The sequence below is a fragment of the Oncorhynchus nerka genome, linkage group LG21 (assembly GCF_034236695.1).
Source record: "Oncorhynchus nerka isolate Pitt River linkage group LG21, Oner_Uvic_2.0, whole genome shotgun sequence".
NCBI lineage: Eukaryota > Metazoa > Chordata > Actinopteri > Salmoniformes > Salmonidae > Oncorhynchus > Oncorhynchus nerka.
The window spans coordinates 1,431,831-1,456,398 of NC_088416.1; the positions used below are offsets into that span (position 1 = coordinate 1,431,831).

The 24,568-nt window shown below is 44.3% G+C and overlaps 1 protein-coding gene across 1 annotated transcript; it reads right to left on the reverse strand.

Annotated features, from left to right (window-relative positions):
- Positions 1-5,874: 5,874 nt before the first annotated feature.
- On the reverse strand, positions 5,875-24,516 carry LOC115104391 (protein transport protein Sec23A-like). Its single transcript, XM_065006178.1, has 17 exons — positions 24,339-24,516; positions 22,620-22,845; positions 22,145-22,202; positions 21,828-21,914; positions 20,689-20,925; positions 19,862-20,089; positions 18,456-18,614; positions 17,321-17,436; positions 16,217-16,421; positions 15,923-16,012; positions 15,600-15,706; positions 15,114-15,267; positions 14,646-14,723; positions 13,714-13,875; positions 13,148-13,234; positions 7,262-7,483; positions 5,875-6,976 (listed from the first exon to the last, which is right to left on the reverse strand). The coding sequence occupies exons 2-17, from the start codon at positions 22,838-22,840 to the stop codon at positions 6,887-6,889; spliced, it is 2,301 nt and encodes a 766-aa protein (XP_064862250.1). The 5' UTR covers positions 22,841-22,845; positions 24,339-24,516; the 3' UTR covers positions 5,875-6,886.
- Positions 24,517-24,568: the final 52 nt, after the last annotated feature.

Sequence of the window (24,568 nt, forward strand, 5' to 3'; positions counted from 1 at the left end):
GGCTGCTAAGGGGAGGACAGCTCATAATGGCTGAATGAGCAAATGGAATGGCATCAAACACACCTGGAAACTACGTGTTTAATATATTTGATACTATTCCACTCCAGCTATTACCATGAGCCCGTCCTCCCCAATCTCCTGTGGTGGAGTAAATGTTTAGACAGTCAGTGACAGGTTGGTACATAGCCTATATTTAGTAGGCACTGTAGGTCCTAGCCACATCAGTGACCCTACTCCCCTTGTATAGGAGGCAGCTGGACTCAACTGGGCCATTGTTGTATAACCCATATTCCATACATTATGCTTACTTAACATGTCTAGGGCATACGTTGAAATGGAACATGTATTGGCCAATTGTATGTCAGATAGGACGGGTTCATATTTCCATTGCGCTCACATGTACTGCACATAAAACAAGACAAAAATGCTTTCTTACAGGTTTGGCTCTAAGCTTTGATACACATTTTCAAGAAAGATAGAAATGGTCCACACACACACACACACACACACACACACACACACACACACACACACACACACACACACAGTTGACTGATAAAACAGGAAATCAAAATGTCCAAGACACGCAAATATCAATCATCAACACACGCAAAGCTTAAATATACTGCAAAATGGATACATTGACGCAGGGGAGATCAGGCAGTGAAATATGATGATTCGGTTGAATAATGCTCTATCCATGTCAACAGCTGTCAACCCTGGGACCTCACGTTAAATACCCATGCAATTTATAGCCCAACAAATGGACACACACACACACACACACATACAAAAGAGCTTAAATGGTCGCCGTTATGTTACGCAGGAGTGTCGATGACAAGCGGATTACTGCATAGAAATCATTACATTTTTTTGGGGATCCACCAGCCCTGCCTTTATTTTTAAAGCACATGTGTTTCCAAAGAGGTAAGAGCAGCAACATCGTGAGCACGGATATGATATGTATCCCAAATGGCACCCTACTCCCTACATAGCCCTATGGGCCCTGGTCAAAAGCAGTGCGCGACATAGGGAATAGATTGCCCTTTGGTTCACAGCCATAAACATGGGGCTTCACTTGTGTTTGGAGGCGGGTGTCACATGCGCCAAATACAAACAGGTGTAGACCTTACAGTGAAATGCTTAGTTACAAGCCCCTAACCAACAATGCTTTAAGAATTGAAAAATTGAAAATAAAAGTAACAAATTAACCAGCAGCAGTAAAATAACAAGCAAGGCTATATACAGGGGGTACCAGTACAGAGTCAATGTGGAGGCTATATACAGGGGGTACCAGTACAGAGTCAATGTGGAGGTTATATACAGGGGGTACCGGTACAGAGTCAATGTGGAGGCTATATACAGGGGGTACTGGTACAGAGTCAATGTGGAGGCTATATACAGGGGGTACCGGTACAGAGTCAATGTGGAGACTATATACAGGGGGTACCGGTACAGAGTCAATGTGGAGGCTATATACAGGGGGTACCGGTACAGAGTCAATGTGGAGGCTATATACAGGGGGTACCGGTACAGAGTCAATGTGGAGGTTATATACAGGGGGTACCGGTACAGAGTCAATGTGGAGGCTATATACAGGGGGTACGTCAGAGTCAATGTGGAGGCTATATACAGGGGGTACCAGTACAGAGTCAATGTGGAGACTATATACAGGGGGTACCGGTACAGAGTCAATGTGGAGACTATATACAGGGGGTACCAGTACAGAGTCAATGTGGAGGCTATATACAGGGGGTACCAGTACAGAGTCAATGTGGAGGTTATATACAGGGGGTACCGGTACAGAGTCAATGTGGAGGCTATATACAGGGGGTACCGGTACAGAGTCAATGTGGAGGCTATATACAGAGGGTACCGGTACAGAGTCAATGTGGAGACTATATACAGGGGGTACCGGTACAGAGTCAATGTGGAGGCTATATACAGGGGGTACCGGTACAGAGTCAATGTGGAGGCTATATACAGGGGGTACCGGTACAGAGTCAATGTGGAGGTTATATACAGGGGGTACCGGTACAGAGTCAATGTGGAGGCTATATACAGGGGGTAGTCAATGTGGAGGCTATATACAGGGGGTACCAGTACAGAGTCAATGTGGAGACTATATACAGGGGTTACCGGTACAGAGTCAATGTGGAGGCTATATACAGGGGTACCGGTACAGAGTCAATGTGGAGGCTATATACAGGGGGTACCGGTACAGAGTCAATGTGGAGGCTATATACAGAGGGTACCGGTACAGAGTCAATGTGGAGGTTATATACAGGGGGTACCGGTACAGAGTCAATGTGGAGGTTATATACAGGGGGTACCGGTACAGAGTCAATGTGGAGGTTATATACAGGGGGTACCGGTACAGAGTCAATGTGGAGACTATATACAGGGGGTACCGGTACAGAGTCAATGTGGAGACTATATACAGGGGGTACCGGTACAGAGTCAATGTGGAGGCTATATACAGAGGGTACCGGTACAGAGTCAATGTGGAGGTTATATACAGGGGGTACCGGTACAGAGTCAATGTGGAGACTATATACAGGGGGTACCGGTACAGAGTCAATGTGGAGGCTATATACAGAGGGTACCGGTACAGAGTCAATGTGGAGGTTATATACAGGGGTACCGGTACAGAGTCAATGTGGAGGTTATATACAGAGTCAATGGGAGGCTATATACAGGGGGTACGGTACAGAGTCAATGTGGAGGCTATATACAGGGGTACCGATACAGAGTCAATGTGGAGGTTATATACAGGGGGTACCGGTACAGAGTCAATGTGGAGGCTATATACAGGGGGTACCGGTACAGAGTCAATGTGGAGGCTATATACAGGGGGTACCGGTACAGAGTCAATGTGGAGGCTATATACAGGGGGTACCGGTACAGAGTCAATGTGGAGGCTTTATACAGGGGGTACACAGAGTCAATGTGGAGGCTATATACAGGGGGTACCGGTACAGAGTCAATGTGGAGGCTATATACAGGGGGTACCGGTACAGAGTCAATGTGGAGGCTATATACAGGGGGTACCGGTACAGAGTCAATGTGGAGGCTATATACAGGGGTACCGGTACAGAGTCAATGTGGAGGCTATATACAGGGGTACCGGTACAGAGTCAATGTGGAGGTTATATACAGAGGGTACCGGTACAGAGTCAATGTGGAGGCTATATACAGGGGTACCGGTACAGAGTCAATGTGGAGGCAGATATACAGAGTCAATGTGGAGGTTATATACAGGGGGTACCGGACAGAGTCAATGTGGAGGCTATATACAGAGGGTACCGGTACAGAGTCAATGTGGAGGCTATATACAGGGGGTACCAGTACAGAGTCAATGTGGAGGTTATATACAGGGGGTACCGGTACAGAGTCAATGTGGAGGCTATATACAGAGGGTACCGGTACAGAGTCAATGTGGAGGCTATATACAGAGGGTACCGGTACAGAGTCAATGTGGAGGCTATATACAGAGGGTACCGGTACAGAGTCAATGTGGAGGCTATATACAGAGGGTACCGGTACAGAGTCAATGTGGAGGCTATATACAGAGGGTACCGGTACAGAGTCAATGTGGAGGTTATATACAGAGGGTACCGACAGAGTCAATGTGGAGGCTATATACAGAGGGTACCGGTACAGAGTCAATGTGGAGGCTATATACAGAGGGTACCGGTACAGAGTCAATGTGGAGGTTATATACAGGGGGTACCGGTACAGAGTCAATGTGGAGGCTATATACAGAGGGTACCGGTACAGAGTCAATGTGGAGGCTATATACAGAGGGTACCGGTACAGAGTCAATGTGGAGGTTATATACAGGGGGTACCGGTACAGAGTCAATGTGGAGGCTATATACAGGGGGTACCGGTACAGAGTCAATGTGGAGGTTATATACAGGGGTACCGGTACAGAGTCAATGTGGAGGCTATATACAGGGGGTACCGGTACAGAGTCAATGTGGAGGCTATATACAGAGGGTACCGGTACAGAGTCAATGTGGAGGTTATATACAGAGGGTACCGGTACAGAGTCAATGTGGAGGCTATATACAGGGGGTACCGGTACAGAGTCAATGTGGAGGCTATATACAGGGGGTACCGGTACAGAGTCAATGTGGAGGCTATATACAGAGGGTACCGGTACAGAGTCAATGTGGAGGTTATATACAGGGGGTACCGGTACAGAGTCAATGTGGAGGCTATATACAGGGGGTACCGGTACAGAGTCAATGTGGAGGCTATATACAGGGGTACCGGTACAGAGTCAATGTGGAGGCTATATACAGAGGGTACCGTACAGAGTCAATGTGGAGGTTATATACAGGGGGTACCGGTACAGAGTCAATGTGGAGGTTATATACAGGGGGTACCGGTACAGAGTCAATGTGGAGGCTATATACAGGGGGTACCGGTACAGAGTCAATGTGGAGGCTATATACAGGGGGTACAGTCAATGTGGAGGTTATATACAGGGGGTACTGGTACAGAGTCAATGTGGAGGTTATATACAGGGGGTACCGGTACAGAGTCAATGTGGAGGCTATATACAGGGGGTACCGGTACAGAGTCAGTGTGGAGGCTATATACAGAGGGTACCGGTACAGAGTCAATGTGCGGAGGCACCGGTTAGTTGAGGTAATATGTACATGTAGATAGAGTTAACTATGGATAGATTATAAACAGAGAGTAGCAGCAGCGTAAAAGAAGGGTCTGGGTAGCCCTTCAGGAGCCTTATGGCTTGGGAGTAGAAGCTGTTTAAGAAGCCTCTTGGACCTCGACTCGACGCTCCGGTACCGCTTGCTGTGTGGTAGCAGAGAGAACAGTCTATGACTGGGGTGGCTGGAGTCTTTGACAATTTTTAGGGCCTTCCTCTGACACCGCCTGATACAGAGGTCCTGGATGGCAGGATTCTTGCCCACAGTGATGAACTGGGCCGTACGCACTACCCTCTGTAGTGCCTTGCGGTCGGAGACCGAGCAGTTGCCATAACAGGCAGTGATGCAACCAGCCAGTCACCATGCTCTCGATGGTGCAGCTGTAGAATCTTCTGAGGATCTGAGGACCCATGCCAAATCTTTTTAGTTTCCTGAGGGGGAACAGGCTTTGTCGTTCCCTCTTCACAACTGTCTTAGTGTGCTGTGGGACATTGGGTGTGAGAGTTGAAATTACAATTGTTTTTGTAGATGTTTTTGTGCTAGTTATTTTTCCAATATTGAATGCAGATCCATATTGCTCACTGCCCAGTGAAGCGACTGATTTGATCAAGTCCATTTGAAGTAAAGCACTGCATCTTAGTGCAAGAGGCGTCTACAGTCCCTGGTTCGAATCCAGGCTGTATCACATCTGGCCGTTTTGTGCACCACCCTATGGGAATCCCAATTGACCCAGCATCGTCCGGGTTTGGCCGGGGTAGGCCGTCGTTGTAAACAAGAATTTGTTCTTAACTTGCCTAGTTAAATAAAAGTTTAAAAAATAAATACAAAATGAGGATGAGACAAACCAGCCAGACCATTAAGACCGGATACCAGGAAACACAGTCGATACAGGAATCAGGGGTCAGCTACAATATGAACCAGACAGCTGCCCTTTGACCCCTAGCTTATCTGTGTGAATGAGGATGTTCTCTATGTATGCTAGTATTCTAATTCCTAGTTCTATGCTTCACACTTCCACTAGTCATAGGCTCGCTTGCCAGGGACAAAAATGTGAATATGGTGTCCGTCTACACAGACCAGAGAAATGGAAGGATGAATGATTCTCTGGTATTGCTGATCTATTTGACACATTTATATGACATAGAAACCCACACAAAAACAAGAATGAGGGGAACATAAAATACATAGCTGGTGAATAAGGTTGTCTTGACATACTTTATATGCATAGCATTGAGAAACAGATCAGTCAGACTAAATCAATCAATTACGTTCCCTTTTGTTACAGTAAGTACAAGTGTTAACATCAGGAACAGACTCCAGTAGGCGAGTGAAAGAACAGTGATGAGGGGTTTCGGGGTAAGTAGTACAAAATGCCAGATGGTGCGAAAACGGATATGTGGAAAAAGTAGTCAGTTGACGAGACGATGTAAAAGATGTGTTAGAAAAAAAAGAAAGGTTTTGTTTAATACAATAATAACATTTTTCATTGAACTTCCAGTCTTTCTGTATTCACAAGGAAAACAGTAGCACTACGAGGATAGATTGACAGTTTAAATCAGAACATTATTTAAATGAATCATTATTTAGGGGAAATTTTATGGAAAAAAATAAACTATAGGACGTTATCAAGAACATAAAAATATTTAAAGCGTCTCGAGCAGCAATCATTGACCAAACTACTACAGTAGCTACATGCCTTACCACAGACAGACAAACAAGGAAACCAATTCTAATCATTAGCCAAATTATTATTATAAAGGTGAGATGGAATGTAAGAACTGTGATAAATATCTGAGGATGCCTGGTCCCAGATCTGTTTGTGCTGTATAAGCCAACTCCTACGGTCATTATCAAGGCATGAAAAACTGATCTGGGAACAGGCTACAACTGAGGTGCAGTAAGGCTTTTCCAGTATGGGGGAGAAGTTAATGTCAATCACAATTTTAGGGAAGCAAAATTCCAGAAACTTAAAGCAGGAATGATAATAACTTAGAGGATTTGAAACCATCATAGGTCATATGTGGGGAAAGTGTTACTAGGTCCCTGTATTCATACAGGAATGTCTCGCTCTTTCCTTCTCATCCCTCTCTCCTTTCAGGTCCTTCACTTTGGTCGCCTCGTCAACCAGACGTAATGGTGAAGTGAAATAGAACGGTGGGCATATCAGTCTGGTCACGAGGCGATCACTTTGGTCCCGGGACTGGGAAATTAAGTGGCGCTCGACACGGCCAGCTTCTTCAAGTGGTCCATGAACACCTGTAGACTGACGTCGTCTGTGAGGATGGGGGCTCCGGTCTCCTAGAGAATGAGAAGAGACAGAAATGTGATGATTATGGTGAAAACACTAGAGTAAAGCTGCCGTCAGTTGGATCAGATTCAAAATGGCCAGCAGAATAGAGACGGTGGTACATGAAGCGCTACCACTCGTAAGACTAGAATTCCTTTAAGAAAAATACAATTGACTGCCCATGATGAAACTCCAACCTTAACATCACCCATTTCCAAATCAAGTCCACAGCTGTTATTGTACATAAAAAGTGGTTCTCAGTTGACGTTTTGAAGAATGAATGAACATTGTATTACCTGTCCCCAGGAGTAGAGGTTGTTGTGTGTCTGGGAGGGGTTGACCTTGGACAGGAGGAAGCGGGCCTGGGACCCTCCGTGCTCTGTGTCGATGTACCGGGGCATGGGGAAGCGGGTCTGCAGGATCTCCTGGGCGTCATCCACAGGTGCTACCAGTAGATGCTTGAAGTTCTCGTACTCCGGCTGCTCCTGGTAACCCGCCTTACGCCACTGGGCGATGGTCTGGTGGAGAGAGAGAGATACAACAGGGTTATAGTCATGGTAGAATGTGTTTTGGTGTTAGTTATATAGACCAGGGTTATTGTCATGGTAGGATGTTGTGTGTTGGTGTTAGTTGTATAGACCAGGGTTATTGTCATGGTGGGATGTTGGTGTTAGTTGTATAGACCAGGGTTATTGTCATGGTAGGATGTTGTGTGTTGGTGTTAGTTGTATAGACCAGGGTTATTGTCATGGTGGGATGTTGTGTGTTGGTGTTAGTTGTATAGACCAGGGTTATTGTCATGGTGGGATGTTGTGTGTTGGTGTTAGTTGTATAGACCAGGGTTATTGTCATGGTGGGATGTTGTGTGTTGGTGTTAGTTGTATAGACCAGGGTTATTGTCATGGTGGGATGTTGTGTGTTGGTGTTAGTTGTATAGACCAGGGTTATTGTCATGGTGGGATGTTGTGTGTTGGTGTTAGTTGTATAGACCAGGGTTATTGTCATGGTAGGATGTTGTGTGTTGGTGTTAGTTGTATAGACCAGGGTTATTGTCATGGTAGGATGTTGTGTGTTGGTGTTAGTTGTATAGACCAGGGTTATTGTCATGGTGGGATGTTGTGTGTTGGTGTTAGTTGTATAGACCAGGGTTATTGTCATGGTGGGATGTTGTGTGTTGGTGTTAGTTGTATAGACCAGGGTTATTGTCATGGTGGGATGTTGTGTGTTGGTGTTAGTTGTATAGACCAGGGTTATTGTCATGGTAGGATGTTGTGTGTTGGTGTTAGTTGTATAGACCCAGGGTCAGGGTTATTGTCATGGTGGGATGTTGTGTGTTGGTGTTAGTTGTATACACCAGGGTTATTGTCATGGTGGGATGTTGTGTGTTGGTGTTAGTTGTATACACCAGGGTTATTGTCATGGTGGGATGTTGTGTGTTGGTGTTAGTTGTATACACCAGGGTTATTGTCATGGTGGGATGTTGTGTGTTGGTGTTAGTTGTATAGACCAGGGTTATTGTCATGGTGGGATGTTGTGTGTTGGTGTTAGTTGTATACACCAGGGTTATTGTCATGGTGGGATGTTGTGTGTTGGTGTTAGTTGTATAGACCAGGGTTATTGTCATGGTGGGATGTTGTGTGTTGGCGTTAGTTGTATAGACCAGGGTTATTGTCATGGTGGGATGTTGTGTGTTGGTGTTAGTTGTATAGACCAGGGTTAGTTGTATAGATAGACCAGGGTTATTGTCATGGTGGGATGTTGTGTGTTGGTGTTATATAGACCAGGGTTATTGTCATGGTGGGATACATACACCAGGGTTATTGTCATGGTGGGATGTTGTGTGTTGGTGTTAGTTGTATAGACCAGGGTTATTGTCATGGTGGGATGTTGTGTGTTGGTGTTAGTTGTATAGACCAGGGTTATTGTCATGGTGGGATGTTGTGTGTTGGTGTTAGTTGTATACACCAGGGTTATTGTCATGGTGGGATGTTGTGTGTTGGTGTTAGTTGTATAGACCAGGGTTATTGTCATGGTGGGATGTTGTGTGTTGGTGTTAGTTGTATAGACCAGGGTTATTGTCATGGTGGGATGTTGTGTGTTGGTGTTAGTTGTATAGACCAGGGTTATTGTCATGGTGGGATGTTGTGTGTTGGTGTTAGTTGTATAGACCAGGGTTATTGTCATGGTGGGATGTTGTGTGTTGGTGTTAGTTGTATAGACCAGGGTTATTGTCATGGTGGGATGTTGTGTGTTGGTGTTAGTTGTATAGACCAGGGTTATTGTCATGGTGGGATTGTGTGTTAGTTGTATAGACCAGGGTTATTGTCATGGTGGGATGTTGTGTGTTGGTGTTAGTTATATAGACCAGGGTTATTGTCATGGTAGGATGTTGTGTGTTGGTGTTAGTTGTATACACCAGGGTTATTGTCATGGTGGGATGTTGTGTGTTTTGGTGTTAGTTGTATAGACCAGGGTTATTGTCATGGTGGGATGTTGTGTGTTGGTGTTAGTTGTATAGACCAGGGTTAGTCATGGTTGTTGTGTGTTGGTGTTATTGTCATGGTTATTGTCATGGATGTTGTGTGTTGGTGTTAGTTGTATACACCAGGGTTATTGTCATGGTGGGATGTTGTGTGTTGGTGTTAGTTGTATACACCAGGGTTATTGTCATGGTGGGATGTTGTGTGTTGGTGTTAGTTGTATACACCAGGGTTATTGTCATGGTGGGATGTTGTGTGTTGGTGTTAGTTGTATACACCAGGGTTATTGTCATGGTGGGATGTTGTGTGTTGGTGTTAGTTGTATACACCAGGGTTATTGTCATGGTGGGATGTTGTGTGTTGGTGTTAGTTGTATAGACCAGGGTTATTGTCATGGTGGGATGTTGTGTGTTGGTGTTAGTTGTATACACCAGGGTTATTGTCATGGTGGGATGTTGTGTGTTGGTGTTAGTTGTATAGACCAGGGTTATTGTCATGGTGGGATGTTGTGTGTTGGTGTTAGTTGTATACACCAGGGTTATTGTCATGGTGGGATGTTGTGTGTTGGTGTTAGTTGTATACACCAGGTTATTGTCATGGTGGGATGTTGTGTGTTGGTGTTAGTTGTATACACCAGGGTTATTGGGTGGGATGTTGTGTGTTGGTGTTAGTTGTATAGACCAGGGTTATTGTCATGGTAGGATGTTGTGTGTTGGTGTTAGTTGTATACACCAGGGTTATTGTCATGGTGGGATGTTGTGTGTTGGTGTTAGTTGTATAGACCAGGGTTATTGTCATGGTAGGATGTTGTGTGTTGGTGTTAGTTGTATAGACCAGGGTTATTGTCATGGTAGGATGTTGTGTGTTGGTGTTAGTTGTATAGACCAGGGTTATTGTCATGGTGGGATGTTGTGTGTTGGTGTTAGTTGTATAGACCAGGGTTATTGTCATGGTGGGATGTTGTGTGTTGGTGTTAGTTGTATAGACCAGGGTTATTGTCATGGTGGGATGTTGTGTGTTGGTGTTAGTTGTATAGACCAGGGTTATTGTCATGGTAGGATGTTGTGTGTTGGTGTTAGTTGTATAGACCAGGGTTATTGTCAGGGTTATTGTCATGGTGGGATGTTGTGTGTTGGTGTTAGTTGTATAGACCAGGGTTATTGTCATGGTGGGATGTTGTGTGTTGGTGTTAGTTGTATAGACCAGGGTTATTGTCATGGTGGGATGTTGTGTGTTGGTGTTAGTTGTATAGACCAGGGTTATTGTCATGGTGGGATGTTGTGTGTTGGTGTTAGTTGTATAGACCAGGGTTATTGTCATGGTGGGATGTTGTGTGTTGGTGTTAGTTGTATACACCAGGGTTATTGTCATGGTGGGTTGTGTGTTGGTGTTAGTTGTATACACCAGGGTTATTGTCATGGTGGGATGTTGTGTGTTGGTGTTAGTTGTATACACCAGGGTTATTGTCATGGTGGGATGTTGTGTGTTGGTGTTAGTTGTATAGACCAGGGTTATTGTCATGGTGGGATGTTGTGTGTTGGTGTTAGTTGTATACACCAGGGTTATTGTCATGGTGGGATGTTGTGTGTTGGTGTTAGTTGTATAGACCAGGGTTATTGTCATGGTGGGATTGTATACACCAGGGTTATTGTCATGGTGGGATGTTGTGTTGTTAGTTGTATACACCAGGGTTATTGTCATGGTGGGATGTTGTGTGTTGGTGTTAGTTGTATACACCAGGGTTATTGTCATGGTGGGATGTTGTGTGTTGGTGTTAGTTGTATAGACCAGGGTTATTGTCATGGTGGGATGTTGTGTGTTGGTGTTAGTTGTATACACCAGGGTTATTGTCATGGTGGGATGTTGTGTGTTGGTGTTAGTTGTATAGACCAGGGTTATTGTCATGGTAGGATGTTGTGTGTTGGTGTTAGTTGTATAGACCAGGGTTATTGTCATGGTGGGATGTTGTGTGTTGGTGTTAGTTGTATAGACCAGGGTTATTGTCATGGTGGGATGTTGTGTGTTGGTGTTAGTTGTATAGACCAGGGTTATTGTCATGGTGGGATGTTGTGTGTTGGTGTTAGTTGTATAGACCAGGGTTATTGTCATGGTAGGATGTTGTGTGTTGGTGTTAGTTATATAGACCAGGGTTATTGTCATGGTGGGATGTTGTGTGTTGGTGTTAGTTGTATAGACCAGGGTTATTGTCATGGTGGGATGTTGTGTGTTGGTGTTAGTTGTATACACCAGGGTTATTGTCATGGTAGGATGTTGTGTGTTGGTGTTAGTTGTATAGACCAGGGTTATTGTCATGGTGGGATGTTGTGTGTTGGTGTTAGTTGTATAGACCAGGGTTATTGTCATGGTGGGATGTTGTGTGTTGGTGTTAGTTGTATAGACCAGGGTTATTGTCATGGTGGGATGTTGTGTGTTGGTGTTAGTTGTATAGACCAGGGTTATTGTCATGGTGGGATGTTGTGTGTTGGTGTTAGTTGTATAGACCAGGGTTATTGTCATGGTGGGATGTTGTGTGTTGGTGTTAGTTGTATACACCAGGGTTATTGTCATGGTGGGATGCTGTGTGTTGGTGTTAGTTGTATAGACCAGGGTTATTGTCATGGTGGGATGCTGTGTGTTGGTGTTAGTTGTATAGACCAGGGTTATTGTCATGGTAGGATGTTGTCTGTATAGACCAGGGTTATTTTCATGGTGGGATGTTGTGTGTTGGTGTTAGTTGTATAGACCAGGGTTATTGTCATGGTGGGATGTTGTGTGTTGGTGTTAGTTGTATAGACCAGGGTTATTGTCATGGTGGGATGTTGTGTGTTGGTGTTAGTTGTATAGACCAGGGTTATTGTCATGGTGGGATGCTGTGTGTTGGTGTTAGTTGTATAGACCAGGGTTATTGTCATGGTAGGATGTTGTGTGTTGGTGTTAGTTGTATAGACCAGGGTTATTGTCATGGTGGGATGTTGTGTGTTGGTGTTAGTTGTATAGACCAGGGTTATTGTCATGGTGGGATGTTGTGTGTTGGTGTTAGTTGTATAGACCAGGGTTATTGTCATGGTGGGATGCTGTGTGTTGGTGTTAGTTGTATAGACCAGGGTTATTGTCATGGTAGGATGTTGTGTGTTGGTGTTAGTTGTATAGACCAGGGTTATTGTCATGGTGGGATGTTGTGTGTTGGTGTTAGTTGTATAGACCAGGGTTATTGTCATGGTGGGATGTTGTGTGTTGGTGTTAGTTGTATAGACCAGGGTTATTGTCATGGTGGGATGTTGTGTGTTGGTGTTAGTTATATAGACCAGGGTTATTGTCATGGTGGGATGTTGTGTGTTGGTGTTAGTTGTATAGACCAGGGTTATTGTCATGGTGGGATGTTGTGTGTTGGTGTTCTCTTAACATGTTGAGAATAGAAAATGACAGGGCATTGTGAATGAATGAACATAATGAATCTACTAATATGTATCCCATTTCGTCAAACCCATCACATCAGGCAGGTACACACACACACACACACACACACACACACACGTCGTTTCTTGTTGTAATATTGATAGTGATTTACATTGTTGTTTATGCTCTACATGATGATGTTCAGTTTGAGATGCTAGGAAATAATAATAATTAGTAGTGGTGTTCCAGCTACTAATAACTAGCATTAGACCACCAGCGCCGTTGTTTTCCTGTGTGACCTCTCACCTCTCCATGGTAGATGACCAGCTGGAAGAAGGTGTCCATGAGGAGGATCCGGTCGGGGAGAATACTGCCACTGTCCAGGAGAACAGGCTGTAGAACAGACAGACACAACAGGATAAGTCTCACATCCATTTTCTTACAGAGAGAGGTAGTGTGGAACTCATTGAGCATGTGAATATTTGACTGAAATAATTAGTTCTTAGGGAAATGTGACCTAATTATCTAATATACAGACTGGTTTTATAACAGCGTAGACTGGAAAAAAAAGATTTAGAAAGTTAATTCGAATTAAATTCAATATTTAATAATTGATTGGCCGCATACACATTTTGCAGATGTTACTGCAGGTGCAGTGAAATGCTTATGTTTCTAGCTCCAACGGTGCAGTAATACCTAACAATACACACAAATGCTGAAAATTAAAATGAAGAAATGTCAGTAAGAAATAACTGCAAAGTTTCCTAGGAGCTAGAAACTGGTCGACCGTGTTTTTCGTCGTCATCTAGTACACTATAGAGATAGAGAGTGTGTAATTAGTGTGTGCCCATAGTATTTGGTAGGAGTCTGACCTCTGGTGGTCCGTGGAACGAGTAAGAGTACAGGATGGGCTGGATCATGATGAGAGACTGGGTCAGGTTCTGGCAGACAAAGTGGTGTCTGTAGTAGGAACACTCATCTGGGCTGTTGTTGAACACCTGCAGGAACGGCGACCGCCGCAGGTGGAACATAAACTAGAGGGAGGACAGAGACATTATTCTAACGATTATAATGAAATAGGATTTTAAAAATAATAATAATTAAATATATATATATATCATCAAATTATATACATATTTTTTTATATTTGGGATATTGCATCATCAAATGTTCCTGTACAGATCCCACTGAGGTCAACTAAACTAAGTGGAAGTTATGAGTTGTGATTATCTGTGCAATGGGAATATTTAAGATGAATAAAGTTAACGTTCAGTTTAGAGTGATTAACACAATGTTTAGAATATGTATATATTTACTATTCCTGTAATAAACATGATTTTTTCAGTGTTCTGTTTGTGACACTCAGGTTGATGGCCATTAGACACAGTGCTGTGTGTTATGGATTAAACTCCTGTCTGTTGACAGTGATTGACTCCAGACTGGAGGTACAAGGACACACTATTGTGTGATTCTGTAGCAATGGACAAAGTCACTGCCTTTTGTTTCAACGTCATACAAGCCTCTGGTGTTAAGTTGTCAGACGAGGCCAATTACACAGTACTCTGCTTCTGTGCTGGGTGGTGTTAGGATACAGCCGTTGACTACTTTTTCATGTACATATATCCCATTTGACATAAATATAATTTTTTGCTAAAGTTAGAGGTAAGCACTCAAGTAATCATTCAGATCTCGATGAGCTAGTTAAATCTATTCCAGTTCTACTCTATTAGAAGGACTTGTATTGAAGGGCTCTCATTAAATAGCTCATATAGTTCCAGAGTGTACCACTAGGTGTCAGTCTTACCTGTGGGTAGAGTGAGAGGGACTCCGAGAGCTTGAAGGAGGTGGGGTCGTCTTTGTTGAACTGACCGAATTTCTGACACTGTAACCGAGGAGACAAGACAAACGTCAGCGTCTTGAACTAAGGCAATCAACACATACCTTCAGGACTTCAGTCAAGTGCTGTTAGTTTAGGTATACAACACAACTTCCCGAAACATCACAGAGGGATTTAAAAACTGTCAGCGAATTAGTATTCGTGTCATTCTGCTTCACATTCCAGACAACTCCTTTCTACATTCTTCTACAATGAATAAGAACAAAGAGACACAAGAATACAAAGGATTCTTCTATCCACAATCACCCACAAGTCCTACATACATTCAGCTATGTGAAGAACAACAGGCTACTCTCTTGGAATAGCCAAGGTGGGACCAATGCCCAATGACATTACAAAGCCTGTTACACATTGGTCAGCCTAGCTGTCACTCACCAGGCGAATGAGCTGTCTGTCCAGCCAGCGCAGGACGTCCGGCCCCTCTTCCGACTCGGCCCTGAACACGCCCAGCCTGGCCATGATGACCGCCGACGCCTCCTGGTCAAAGGACGACTCGATGTGCTGGATCTGGGACTGGGCGTCGGCCCAACTGGATGGAGGGAGAGAGAGGGAGTGGACAGGTTAGGGGCAGGGCGAGACTGACGCACATGTGCGTAAGCACAAATCTAGGCTGCACGTCCACTTCCAGTCATTTAACAGGGCAGGGCGAATGTCAACTTCCTCATTTGTACGGCCGATATGGACTTTGTCTTTAAGCGGTGAGTTAACACAATGTGAGAAATGCGACGTGTACAAAATGCAGACTCTTGCATATGTATATTGTAAGGGCTGTCAGTTCAGTCACACTTCAGTCAAGAACGATGTAGCAGTTCTGCAAACCCACTTCCTGTTTACTGTTTCAAAGCAAGAGAGAAGACTTACTTCCTGGCGACGGTGGTAACCCTGATCCTCCTCTGGGTGTTGGAGTGTTGGTACTGGGTGACAAACTGGACCGCTCCTCTACCACCCTGAGGGATTGGGGCATTGTGCTGCACAGAGAAAATATAACTACAATAGTTGGTATAAGAGTACATTTAATATGGCTAAACATCCTGCTTGAATACTCAAAACCACGTCCTAAGGAATCACTGAGGTGTGAATGATGAATTGTCACATTACATTGGTTTGGTCGACCCAAATCAATGACTACTTTGAGTAAGAATGAAATGAGGAACAAGTGTTTGATCAAAGGGAAGTGTGTTCACCTGATTGACGACCTCGAAGTACAAGGCCAACGTCGTGGAGGGACTGAGACTGCAGATTTTCCACTGCGTTGTTCCTCCAACACCGACCTCCTGTAACAAAGGGCCATTGAAGTCAATGAAAAACAGCTTCCCAATTCACTTCCAGAGGGGAAAATGCTATTAGAATAGAAGGTTGAACAATTCCCGCAAAACATTCCTGAAATTCTGGAAAAGCTGGGAATTTTGGGACCGTTTCTGGGATTATATATATTTTTTTAACCCTATTTGGATTCTGTATGGGCCTGAAAGACTCACGTTCTCTGATATACACGGTCCCTTAGCGTTGAGGGAGACACAGGGCCCGATGGCCCCCGATACCTTCAGCTCCCTGGACACCTTGACTTCCATGGTGCCTCCGAAGGCCATGCGGAACTCTCCGTTGTGGTCCTTACTGAACACCCTCTGGAAGGTCTGCTTGAACAGAGAGGTGTTGAAGGAGTCGCCCATCGCTATGTGACCTCTGAGAGGACGGAAACCGTGAGGGAAAAAAAAAAAAGAATATTCAGCAGCATAATTCGAATACAAAATACAAAAATGAAAAGTCAATGAGCTAGTGAGGATGAAGTCTGGAAAAGTCAATGAGCTAGTGAGGATGAAGTCTGGAAAAGTCAATGAGCTAGTGAGGATGAAGTCTGGAAAAGTCAATGAGCTAGTGAGGATGAAGTCTCTGGAAAAGTCAATGAGCTAGTGAGGATGAAGTCTGGAAAAGTCAATGAGCTAGTGAGGATGAAGTCTGGAAAAGTCAATGAGCTAGTGAGGATGAAGTCTGGAAAAGTCAATGAGCTAGTGAGGATGAAGTCTGGAAAAGTCAATGAGCTAGTGAGGATGAAGTCTGGAAAAGTCAATGAGCTAGTGAGGATGAAGTCTGGAAAAGTCAATGAGCTAGTGAGGATGAAGTCTCTGGAAAAGTCAATGAGCTAGTGAGGATGAAGTCTGGAAAAGTCAATGAGCTAGTGAGGATGAAGTCTCTGGAAAAGTCAATGAGCTAGTGAGGATGAAGTCTGGAAAAGTCAATGAGCTAGTGAGGATGAAGTCTCTGGAAAAGTCAATGAGCTAGTGAGGATGAAGTCTGGAAAAGTCAATGAGCTAGTGAGGATGAAGTCTCTGGAAAAGTCAATGAGCTAGTGAGGACGAAGTCTCTGGAAAAGTCAATGAGCTAGTGAGGATGAAGTCTCTGGAAAAGTCATTCTATCGAATGTAGAGGGAATTGTACAAAAAGGTATTTCTTATTCAGATCAAATAAAAGCTTCAGTAGACAGTTCTCAAATCACCAGGGACATGAGGGATTCAGCACAACTAGGGGAATCGGGTGAAGACAGGACACAGGTCAGTCGTAGGTCGTCTGAGACTGGTACTAACCCAGTGAGGTTGGATAAACATTTCATCTCTAGAAGTCCGGTCTGATCCAAGGCACAGGCGTAGATGTCAATACTGTGGCCGTTCACTGCCGCACGGTTCGCCAAGGCGTCGTAGTACTGAGTAAAACAAAACAAGGGAACCGTTTGCAACATATACAAACAGTGCTGTGTAGCACCTTGAGAACTCGTTGGAGCATCGGTGTCCATGAACATACCTCAACAGAAGAGGTATGGAGAGAGAAGAGAGCGCAAACTTGAGCGAAATATTTGACACATCGCGAGAGCTTGACGTGAGTGAAAGAAAAATAATTAAGCTAAACTACATTAAAACAAAAATGGCTTAAGTTGTTTCATCCATCTTAGCTCTAAAAACTAGCGTAGTCTTAAAGATGGAATCCGCAGTGGAGGGAAGCCACTAGCCGCCACAACACCATTGTTATTGTTATTGTTGCCGCGCTAAGGAGTGTCGCACAGCATGGTAAAACAAAATTGCACCAATGGAGGCTGCAAAGGGGAGGACGGCTCATAATAATGTCTGGAATAGAGAGAAGGGACATGGAAACCATTTGTTGATGTAATTGATACCATTCTACCTATAAAAGTTCCAGCCATTACCACGAGCCCGTCCTCCCCAATTAAGGTGCCACCAACCTCCTGTGAATTGCACCACGTATTGTGTTCTATCGAGCGTGCAATGACATCCGAGAAGAATACGTGTTCGTTGTTTCCAGTAACTGTTGTTGTTGTAATATCACAAAAGGACGCGGCAGTTCCACCAATGAAGGATTCCAGCTTTAACTCTAAAAACAAGCCCACTAAGAACAGAGACAAAACAACGCCTTTTACAAGATATAACCAACCCACATACAACTTCTCTTTTTCACAGTGTCCATGTACGACATGGACAATAAAACTTCCATTCTGCGCTATCCATTCTGCGCTATCCATTCTGCGCTATCCATTCTGCGCTATCCATTCTACGCTATCCATTCTGCGCTATCCATTCTACGCTATCCATTCTGCGCTATCCATTCTGCGCTATCCATTCTGCGCTATCCATTCTACGCTATCCATTCTGCGCTATCCATTCTACGCTATCCATTCTACGCTATCCATTCTGTTATTCTTGGACTGACCTTGGTGGCTTTCTTCAGATGCCGTGCGTTGTCCTTGGTGATGTCATGCCAGGAGCGGATGGGGGTCTTGAGTTCGTCTCCCACCACCATTCCGGGGCCCTGGGTGGGGGGTCCGCCCATGAACATCATCACACGGGCCCCTGTGTTGGGAAACGTACCCTGGGGGTGGAAAGATGGTGGCTATGGTCAGTATGGTCAAGATTTGATTTATTTGTTTGAGTAATTCAATGGTATTTCTGACTGAGATTTGACTGCCAACACAGAAGCTGCCATTAGGTTATTGTAGTCTGATTTAACTGTAGTATGATATAACGGAATGTACTGGGAATTTCCAGGTGAACAATAACGACAGCAATCTAAATCCTGTCGGTTTTAAGAAGTTGGAACAGGGAGACACCTCCAGAACAGAAGCAGAGAAAATGTTTGTTATTCAGTAACCACTACATTCTAATCTCACAGCACCAATGTTCTGTAAAAACCCGCCGAGAGGCTTGTAGGAAGTCACATTAACAATCAGTGTCCTTGTACCTCCAGTCTGGCATCAACATCAACAGATATGACAACAATCCAGAACATTCACTATCAATTCTAGTGGCCACCAACCCGTACCACAAATGACTGTCCCAAACAGAACACGGGATATATCTGTGTATTACATGAAGGGAAAACATACGCTAAGCCTTGTGTTAATTACTCTAAACTCAATCATTTCCCCATTACAGTGACATCCCAAGTGATTTGACTGTGAAATTGTATGCAAATGCTCCTTCAGTCACGGTAAGGATTCACCAAACTACCGATATCCCTTCAAGAAACTCATTCCTATAAAGTTACCATACAGACCAGAGGCCGGTTTCCCAAAAGCACCTGAAGGGGAAGTTCATCATTAGAACCATCAGAATGGATGAAGTTAGACTTCAGATGTTTTTCTCTAATCATTACATTATCAGTAGACATCAGCACCAGAGGACCGGACAGCAGGGAACACAGCTGTTTTAACATGTACCTACAGCATGTTAGTTGTGTTACCAGAACGAGGAAGAGAGTATAGTGGAGAGAGAGAGCAATAAGGCAAAAAGAAAGAAGCTGACCTTTGACCTAAGAAAGTACGAGTGGTACTATTGGCAGACCTAACTGAAGAGAATGTCAGTGAGTGAGAGAGAGAGAGAGAAAGAGAGAAAGAGAGAGAAAGTGTGTGTAAGGTTGGTTGAAACCTGTGACATGTCAGAGAGGGTAAGGTTCAGTTTAGTTTTGAAGGTCAGTTGTCTATGTTGACGACATAGAATCAGGTTATTTGTACACCGCACAAAATGTGTACATAGGACTGTGTGCTTGTGTAAGTGTGTGTGTGTGTGTGTGTGTAAGTGTGTGTGTGTGTGTATGCACGCTTATGTAACTGTTATTACCTCCAGCAGGCCCACGGCGATGGACAGTGCTATTCCAGTAGACCGCAGTGGTCTCTTCCCCTGTGGTACAGGCCAGGGATCTCTCTGCAGCTCTCCCAACAGGTCTGTCAGGTTCATGTCTACCTTATGGACCGGCTGCAGGAACCGACAGGTGACGGCTGGATCCTGAGGGGCCGCGGGACGACCCTGAGGCCCAGATGCCGCTGGGTTCGTCAGGCCAAGCATCTCCTGAAAGAGAGAAAGAGAGCTATGAGTTCTCATGGACTTTCAACAATGGTATTGTGGAATATTGCATGGCAGCCTAAGGGAGTTTTCCCTGTCGGCTGTATTCTGTTTAGGCCTGACGCTCTGTTTCTGGGTGTTTAGGTGTTTAGGTGTTTTTTTTCTGTATAGAACACTACCCCTATAGTGGCATAGACCCATTCTATGTCATTCAGAACCATCCCAAAGAGCCAATCATATCTACTTATCCTATCCTGTGACACCTGGCTGTCTTTGACCTGTATCCTGTCCCCATTCTACTGTTTTATTGTCATTTAATTTCCAATTGATACAAGGACACCTAGACATGATCATATGACAAACGACCACAACAAAGATCCTATTCCATTTCTATGGACAAAGCAGACTTTGACCTAGATCAGAGGTCTCAAACGTACGTCCCTCGGGCCAAATGCGGTCCTTGAAAGATTTAATGCGGCCCGCGGTTGTCGTCATAAATATAGCCTACAGTCATCTTAGTACAACTAATCCAGATCTTTTCCCAAAACTAATGAATGCATTTTCAAGACTACTTCACTTCCCGTATGTAACAGTTACTGACTGACCTGGATCTGTTTGGAGGAAAGCTCCTTGGTTCCTCTGAACACGTAGCTCTTTGCAATGCCCTCGCAGCTCAGCTCGTGGACCTGCACCATGCGTCCGAAGGTGATGAGGCCTACCAGGGCGTTGGGGGGCAGCAGGGACAGGGACATCTGCAGGGACTCCTTCAGGGCCTGCAGGTCCTCCTCCTCCAGACACGTGTCCACCACGTACAGGAAGATGAGGGGGTTCGGGGGGCCGCGCTACATTGGTGGCAGAGACGGGATTGGAGAGGTTATTTTACAGAAACATGTTTTTTCTATGTTGCCGTGTTTTGAGTTCTTCCATGTTGGGATAGTGTCACATGACATGTGATACACTGAGGTCAAGTGACTTTTGTAACCCGATGTCACTTTGTAAATTGACAACGTCCATTACAATAAACAGCAAAGACAAAGAATGTCTAAAGAAATGATAAACTTTTATTCGTTATTTTTACCAGGTAAGTTGACTGAGAACACATTCTCATTTGCAGCAACGACCTGGGGAATAGTTACAGGGGAGAAGAGGGGGATGAATGAGCCAATTGTTAAACTGGGGATTATTAGGTGACCATGATGGTTTGAGGGTCAGATTGGGAATTTAGCCAGGACACCGGGTTTAACACCCCTACTCTTACGATAAGTGCCATGGGATCTTTAATGACCTCAGAGAGTCAGGACACCCATTTAACGTCCCGACGGCACCCTACACAGGGCAATGTCCCCAATCACTGCCCTGGGGCATTAGGATATTTTTTTTAGACCAGAGGAAAGAGTGCCTCCTACTGGCCCTCCAACACCATTTCCAGCAGCATCTGGTCTCCCATCCAGGGACTGACCAGGACCAACCCTGCTTAGCTTCAGAAGCAAGCCAGCAGTGGTATGCAGGGTAGTATGCTGCTGGTACCTAAAACTTAAAAAGTGATGGTAATGTCATGTGGTGTGTACATTTTTCAGTACATTCTTTGTGGCTGGTAACTCAACTTGAGGATCAAAGAAACATTCATATTTGATGAAGCAATTTTGTGGGTTGAGACGCACAACTACAAAGCCAGGCGCGTGAACAGAACATAATGTCTATGTGCAAAGTTCAGAGATCTCTATGTAGAACTGTACGTGTTTACCTGCACTATGTACTCAATGGTTGAGAACTGTGGCATGAGCTCAGCCGGCTGGTTTACGTCCGATATGCCGGCGTATGACGGGGGGAACTGTGAAGGAGAGAACGAGAAGACAAAAGTGGTTAGCTTCACCTGCTAAAGGAATGTAGACAGGCCACTTTAAAGATATTCCTATATGACTAGTATAAACACAGGAATGTATGTAGTCCACCTACAGATATGACTATTGGTACATCATGCGTACATTATGCACCTCGGTATTCTAAGGTGGAATAGTGTTTGGTCGGACAGCTCAGTATAGTCCATTGTGGTGTACTCACTGGGTTTCTTTGGAAGCAGAAGTTGCACGCCCATATTTTGGCTCTGTAGTCAACTTGGCTACAAAGGGGGGAAGACAGAACTACTTGGATACAGTGTACAGCAGCAGTCAAACAGACCTGTCACATAGCCTGAGGCTTTTAGAGCTTCTAGAGCAGATGTACATTGGATTGTTAAGGTGTGGATAAGGTTGATCCACCACACCTGTCCCTGAGTGATATAGCTACACCTAAGCATTCCTAAAGATATTAAAAACTTAGTTGGTGATCCCTTTCTTCTCCTACTCTTCCCTTCACCTGAGACGTAAGTTCTCGGAAGGATAAAAAGCTGAAGTTGAAAACAAAGAGATGCCAGGTAAGTCGTTGGACATAGCTTAGCTTCTAGCTAAGTGCTTGTAAAAACGTCAACAAGCAACAATTAAAAAACACTCACTCAGCCTAAAACAACAACATTCACCTCCACTCCTCAAATACTCACCATAGCGGGTTTAGTACAGCCTTGCAGTTGGCCCTGCTACAGAGGACCGGTTCGTACTGCACCGGTGGCAGGTCTGGCCTCTCCTTGAGTGGGGTGAAGAGGCAGGAGACAGGCACTACCAGCCGGGTAGCTTCCAGCCTGCTCGAGGGCCACAGGTTCCAGCTAAAACGCACGCCGTCCCGATCCTCATTCTGTTGGATAAACTCCTGGTATGTCGCCATGGCAACTTCAATGGGAAAGAAAGTGAAGAGACTCTTAATAAACTCGTCTGGTTAAATAAAGGTTAAATAAATAAATAAATAAATATGGAGAGAAGTGAGTCCGATAGCTAAACTAGCTCTAGCTAAGGGCAGGTAGTCTGTCGTAGCTTCTCCGAGAGCTGTTTGAGTCTGGAGTTCGGTGTGAGCTACACTCACTTTTCAATCTTTCCATGGCTTTGTTCCAAGTTCATAGGTGGAGGCCTATGTGGAACATGAATGACGATGATGCTCGTCATCAAAACCTGTTTGGCATGTTTTGATACTTAAGAATCCCTGAGCTAATTTTGAATCCTACGCAAATATTGGTCACACCCATTTCAACTACGTAACATTTCAGGGACGAGTGAGTCTTGGGCTTACATGCCTCGGTAGGTATGAATGGCAGTAACCAGATGTCTTAGATATCTATAGCTCTGGAATTCCAGACATATGCTGTCTTTTGGACAATCATGTGACATGTACAATTTTTTTTATCTGATCTTATCTAGAAATGAAAAATACACAAAAAAATGTAATAAATTGTCTGACGATGGCATTGGAACATCGGACATTTTGAGTTCAATGGAAAAGCATTAAAGCTGCAATTTGGTAAAAATACAGGCATGTCACATGATTGCACAAAACACAGGGTTATGGAATGTTATGTAAACGTTTCCTTGTAATGTAATTCCATGTAATGTTATGGAAGAGACCACCACCACTTGATGGTCTTCTGACACACTTATCAAGACAGAACTGTCTGTTCCAAACCATAGTTCACTTCAGCTATCTAATTCAGATATGAACCAAAATGAACGCGCACCTCTCCACTCTCTCATTCAGGGGAACCCTCCGCGTCAAACAGCTCTACCAGGTGATCGACAGCTGGCCTACTGGACTCTTCACTCGAAGTAGCATCGATCCATTGATTACACAACTGAGCGCTTAAATGGACAGACTAAAAACGGTCTCTTCTAGCTATGCTATATACTGGCACATCTTAGCTATTACTGGCCATTTACTAGGAACCAAATGATGATCATCTTGGCAACATTTAGCTACAAGCATGTTGTAGTAGTTAAATGGTTAGACAGGTATCACAAATCACATTTTAGGATCTCGTCCCTGGTAGAGATGCCTTCCTGAAAGGAGGCGGATGCTAGTAGCAGCAACAAGCTAGTTAGCGACAGGTTCTAGTTGATCTTAGGTAACGTTAGCTAACGTCAGTTAGCATTTTTATCCAATTCCGGGAGTGTTTCTAAAGTCAATCTGCCATCGACATATCATGTAACTTGATATAAAACACGATCATGCAAGTTATATTAACGATACATGTTAACTAGGCTAGCCTTGCTAACGGACTAACCCAGCTTTTAGTCGGCTTTTTTCCTGGGCGAACCACCAAGGAAACGCAAACAGAATGGCCTAGCTAGACACTTTTCATCAAATTGATGCAGGCAGATCAGACGGAGAACCATACCTTTTATACAGATCCGGTTGGAAATCCAGACGAAGGTAAATATATATTAGACTGTAATAAATCAAATCGGATCAGCATTTAGGTGATAAATACCGATGCGCAAACAGAATGAGAGAGCGAAGAATCTGAGGGGACAACTCCCGGCCGGTGTGCCTCTACTTCAGTAGAATGACGTGTTACTACATTTTCTGGCTCTCGTGTCCATGACGTAGGATACAAGCACGCACACG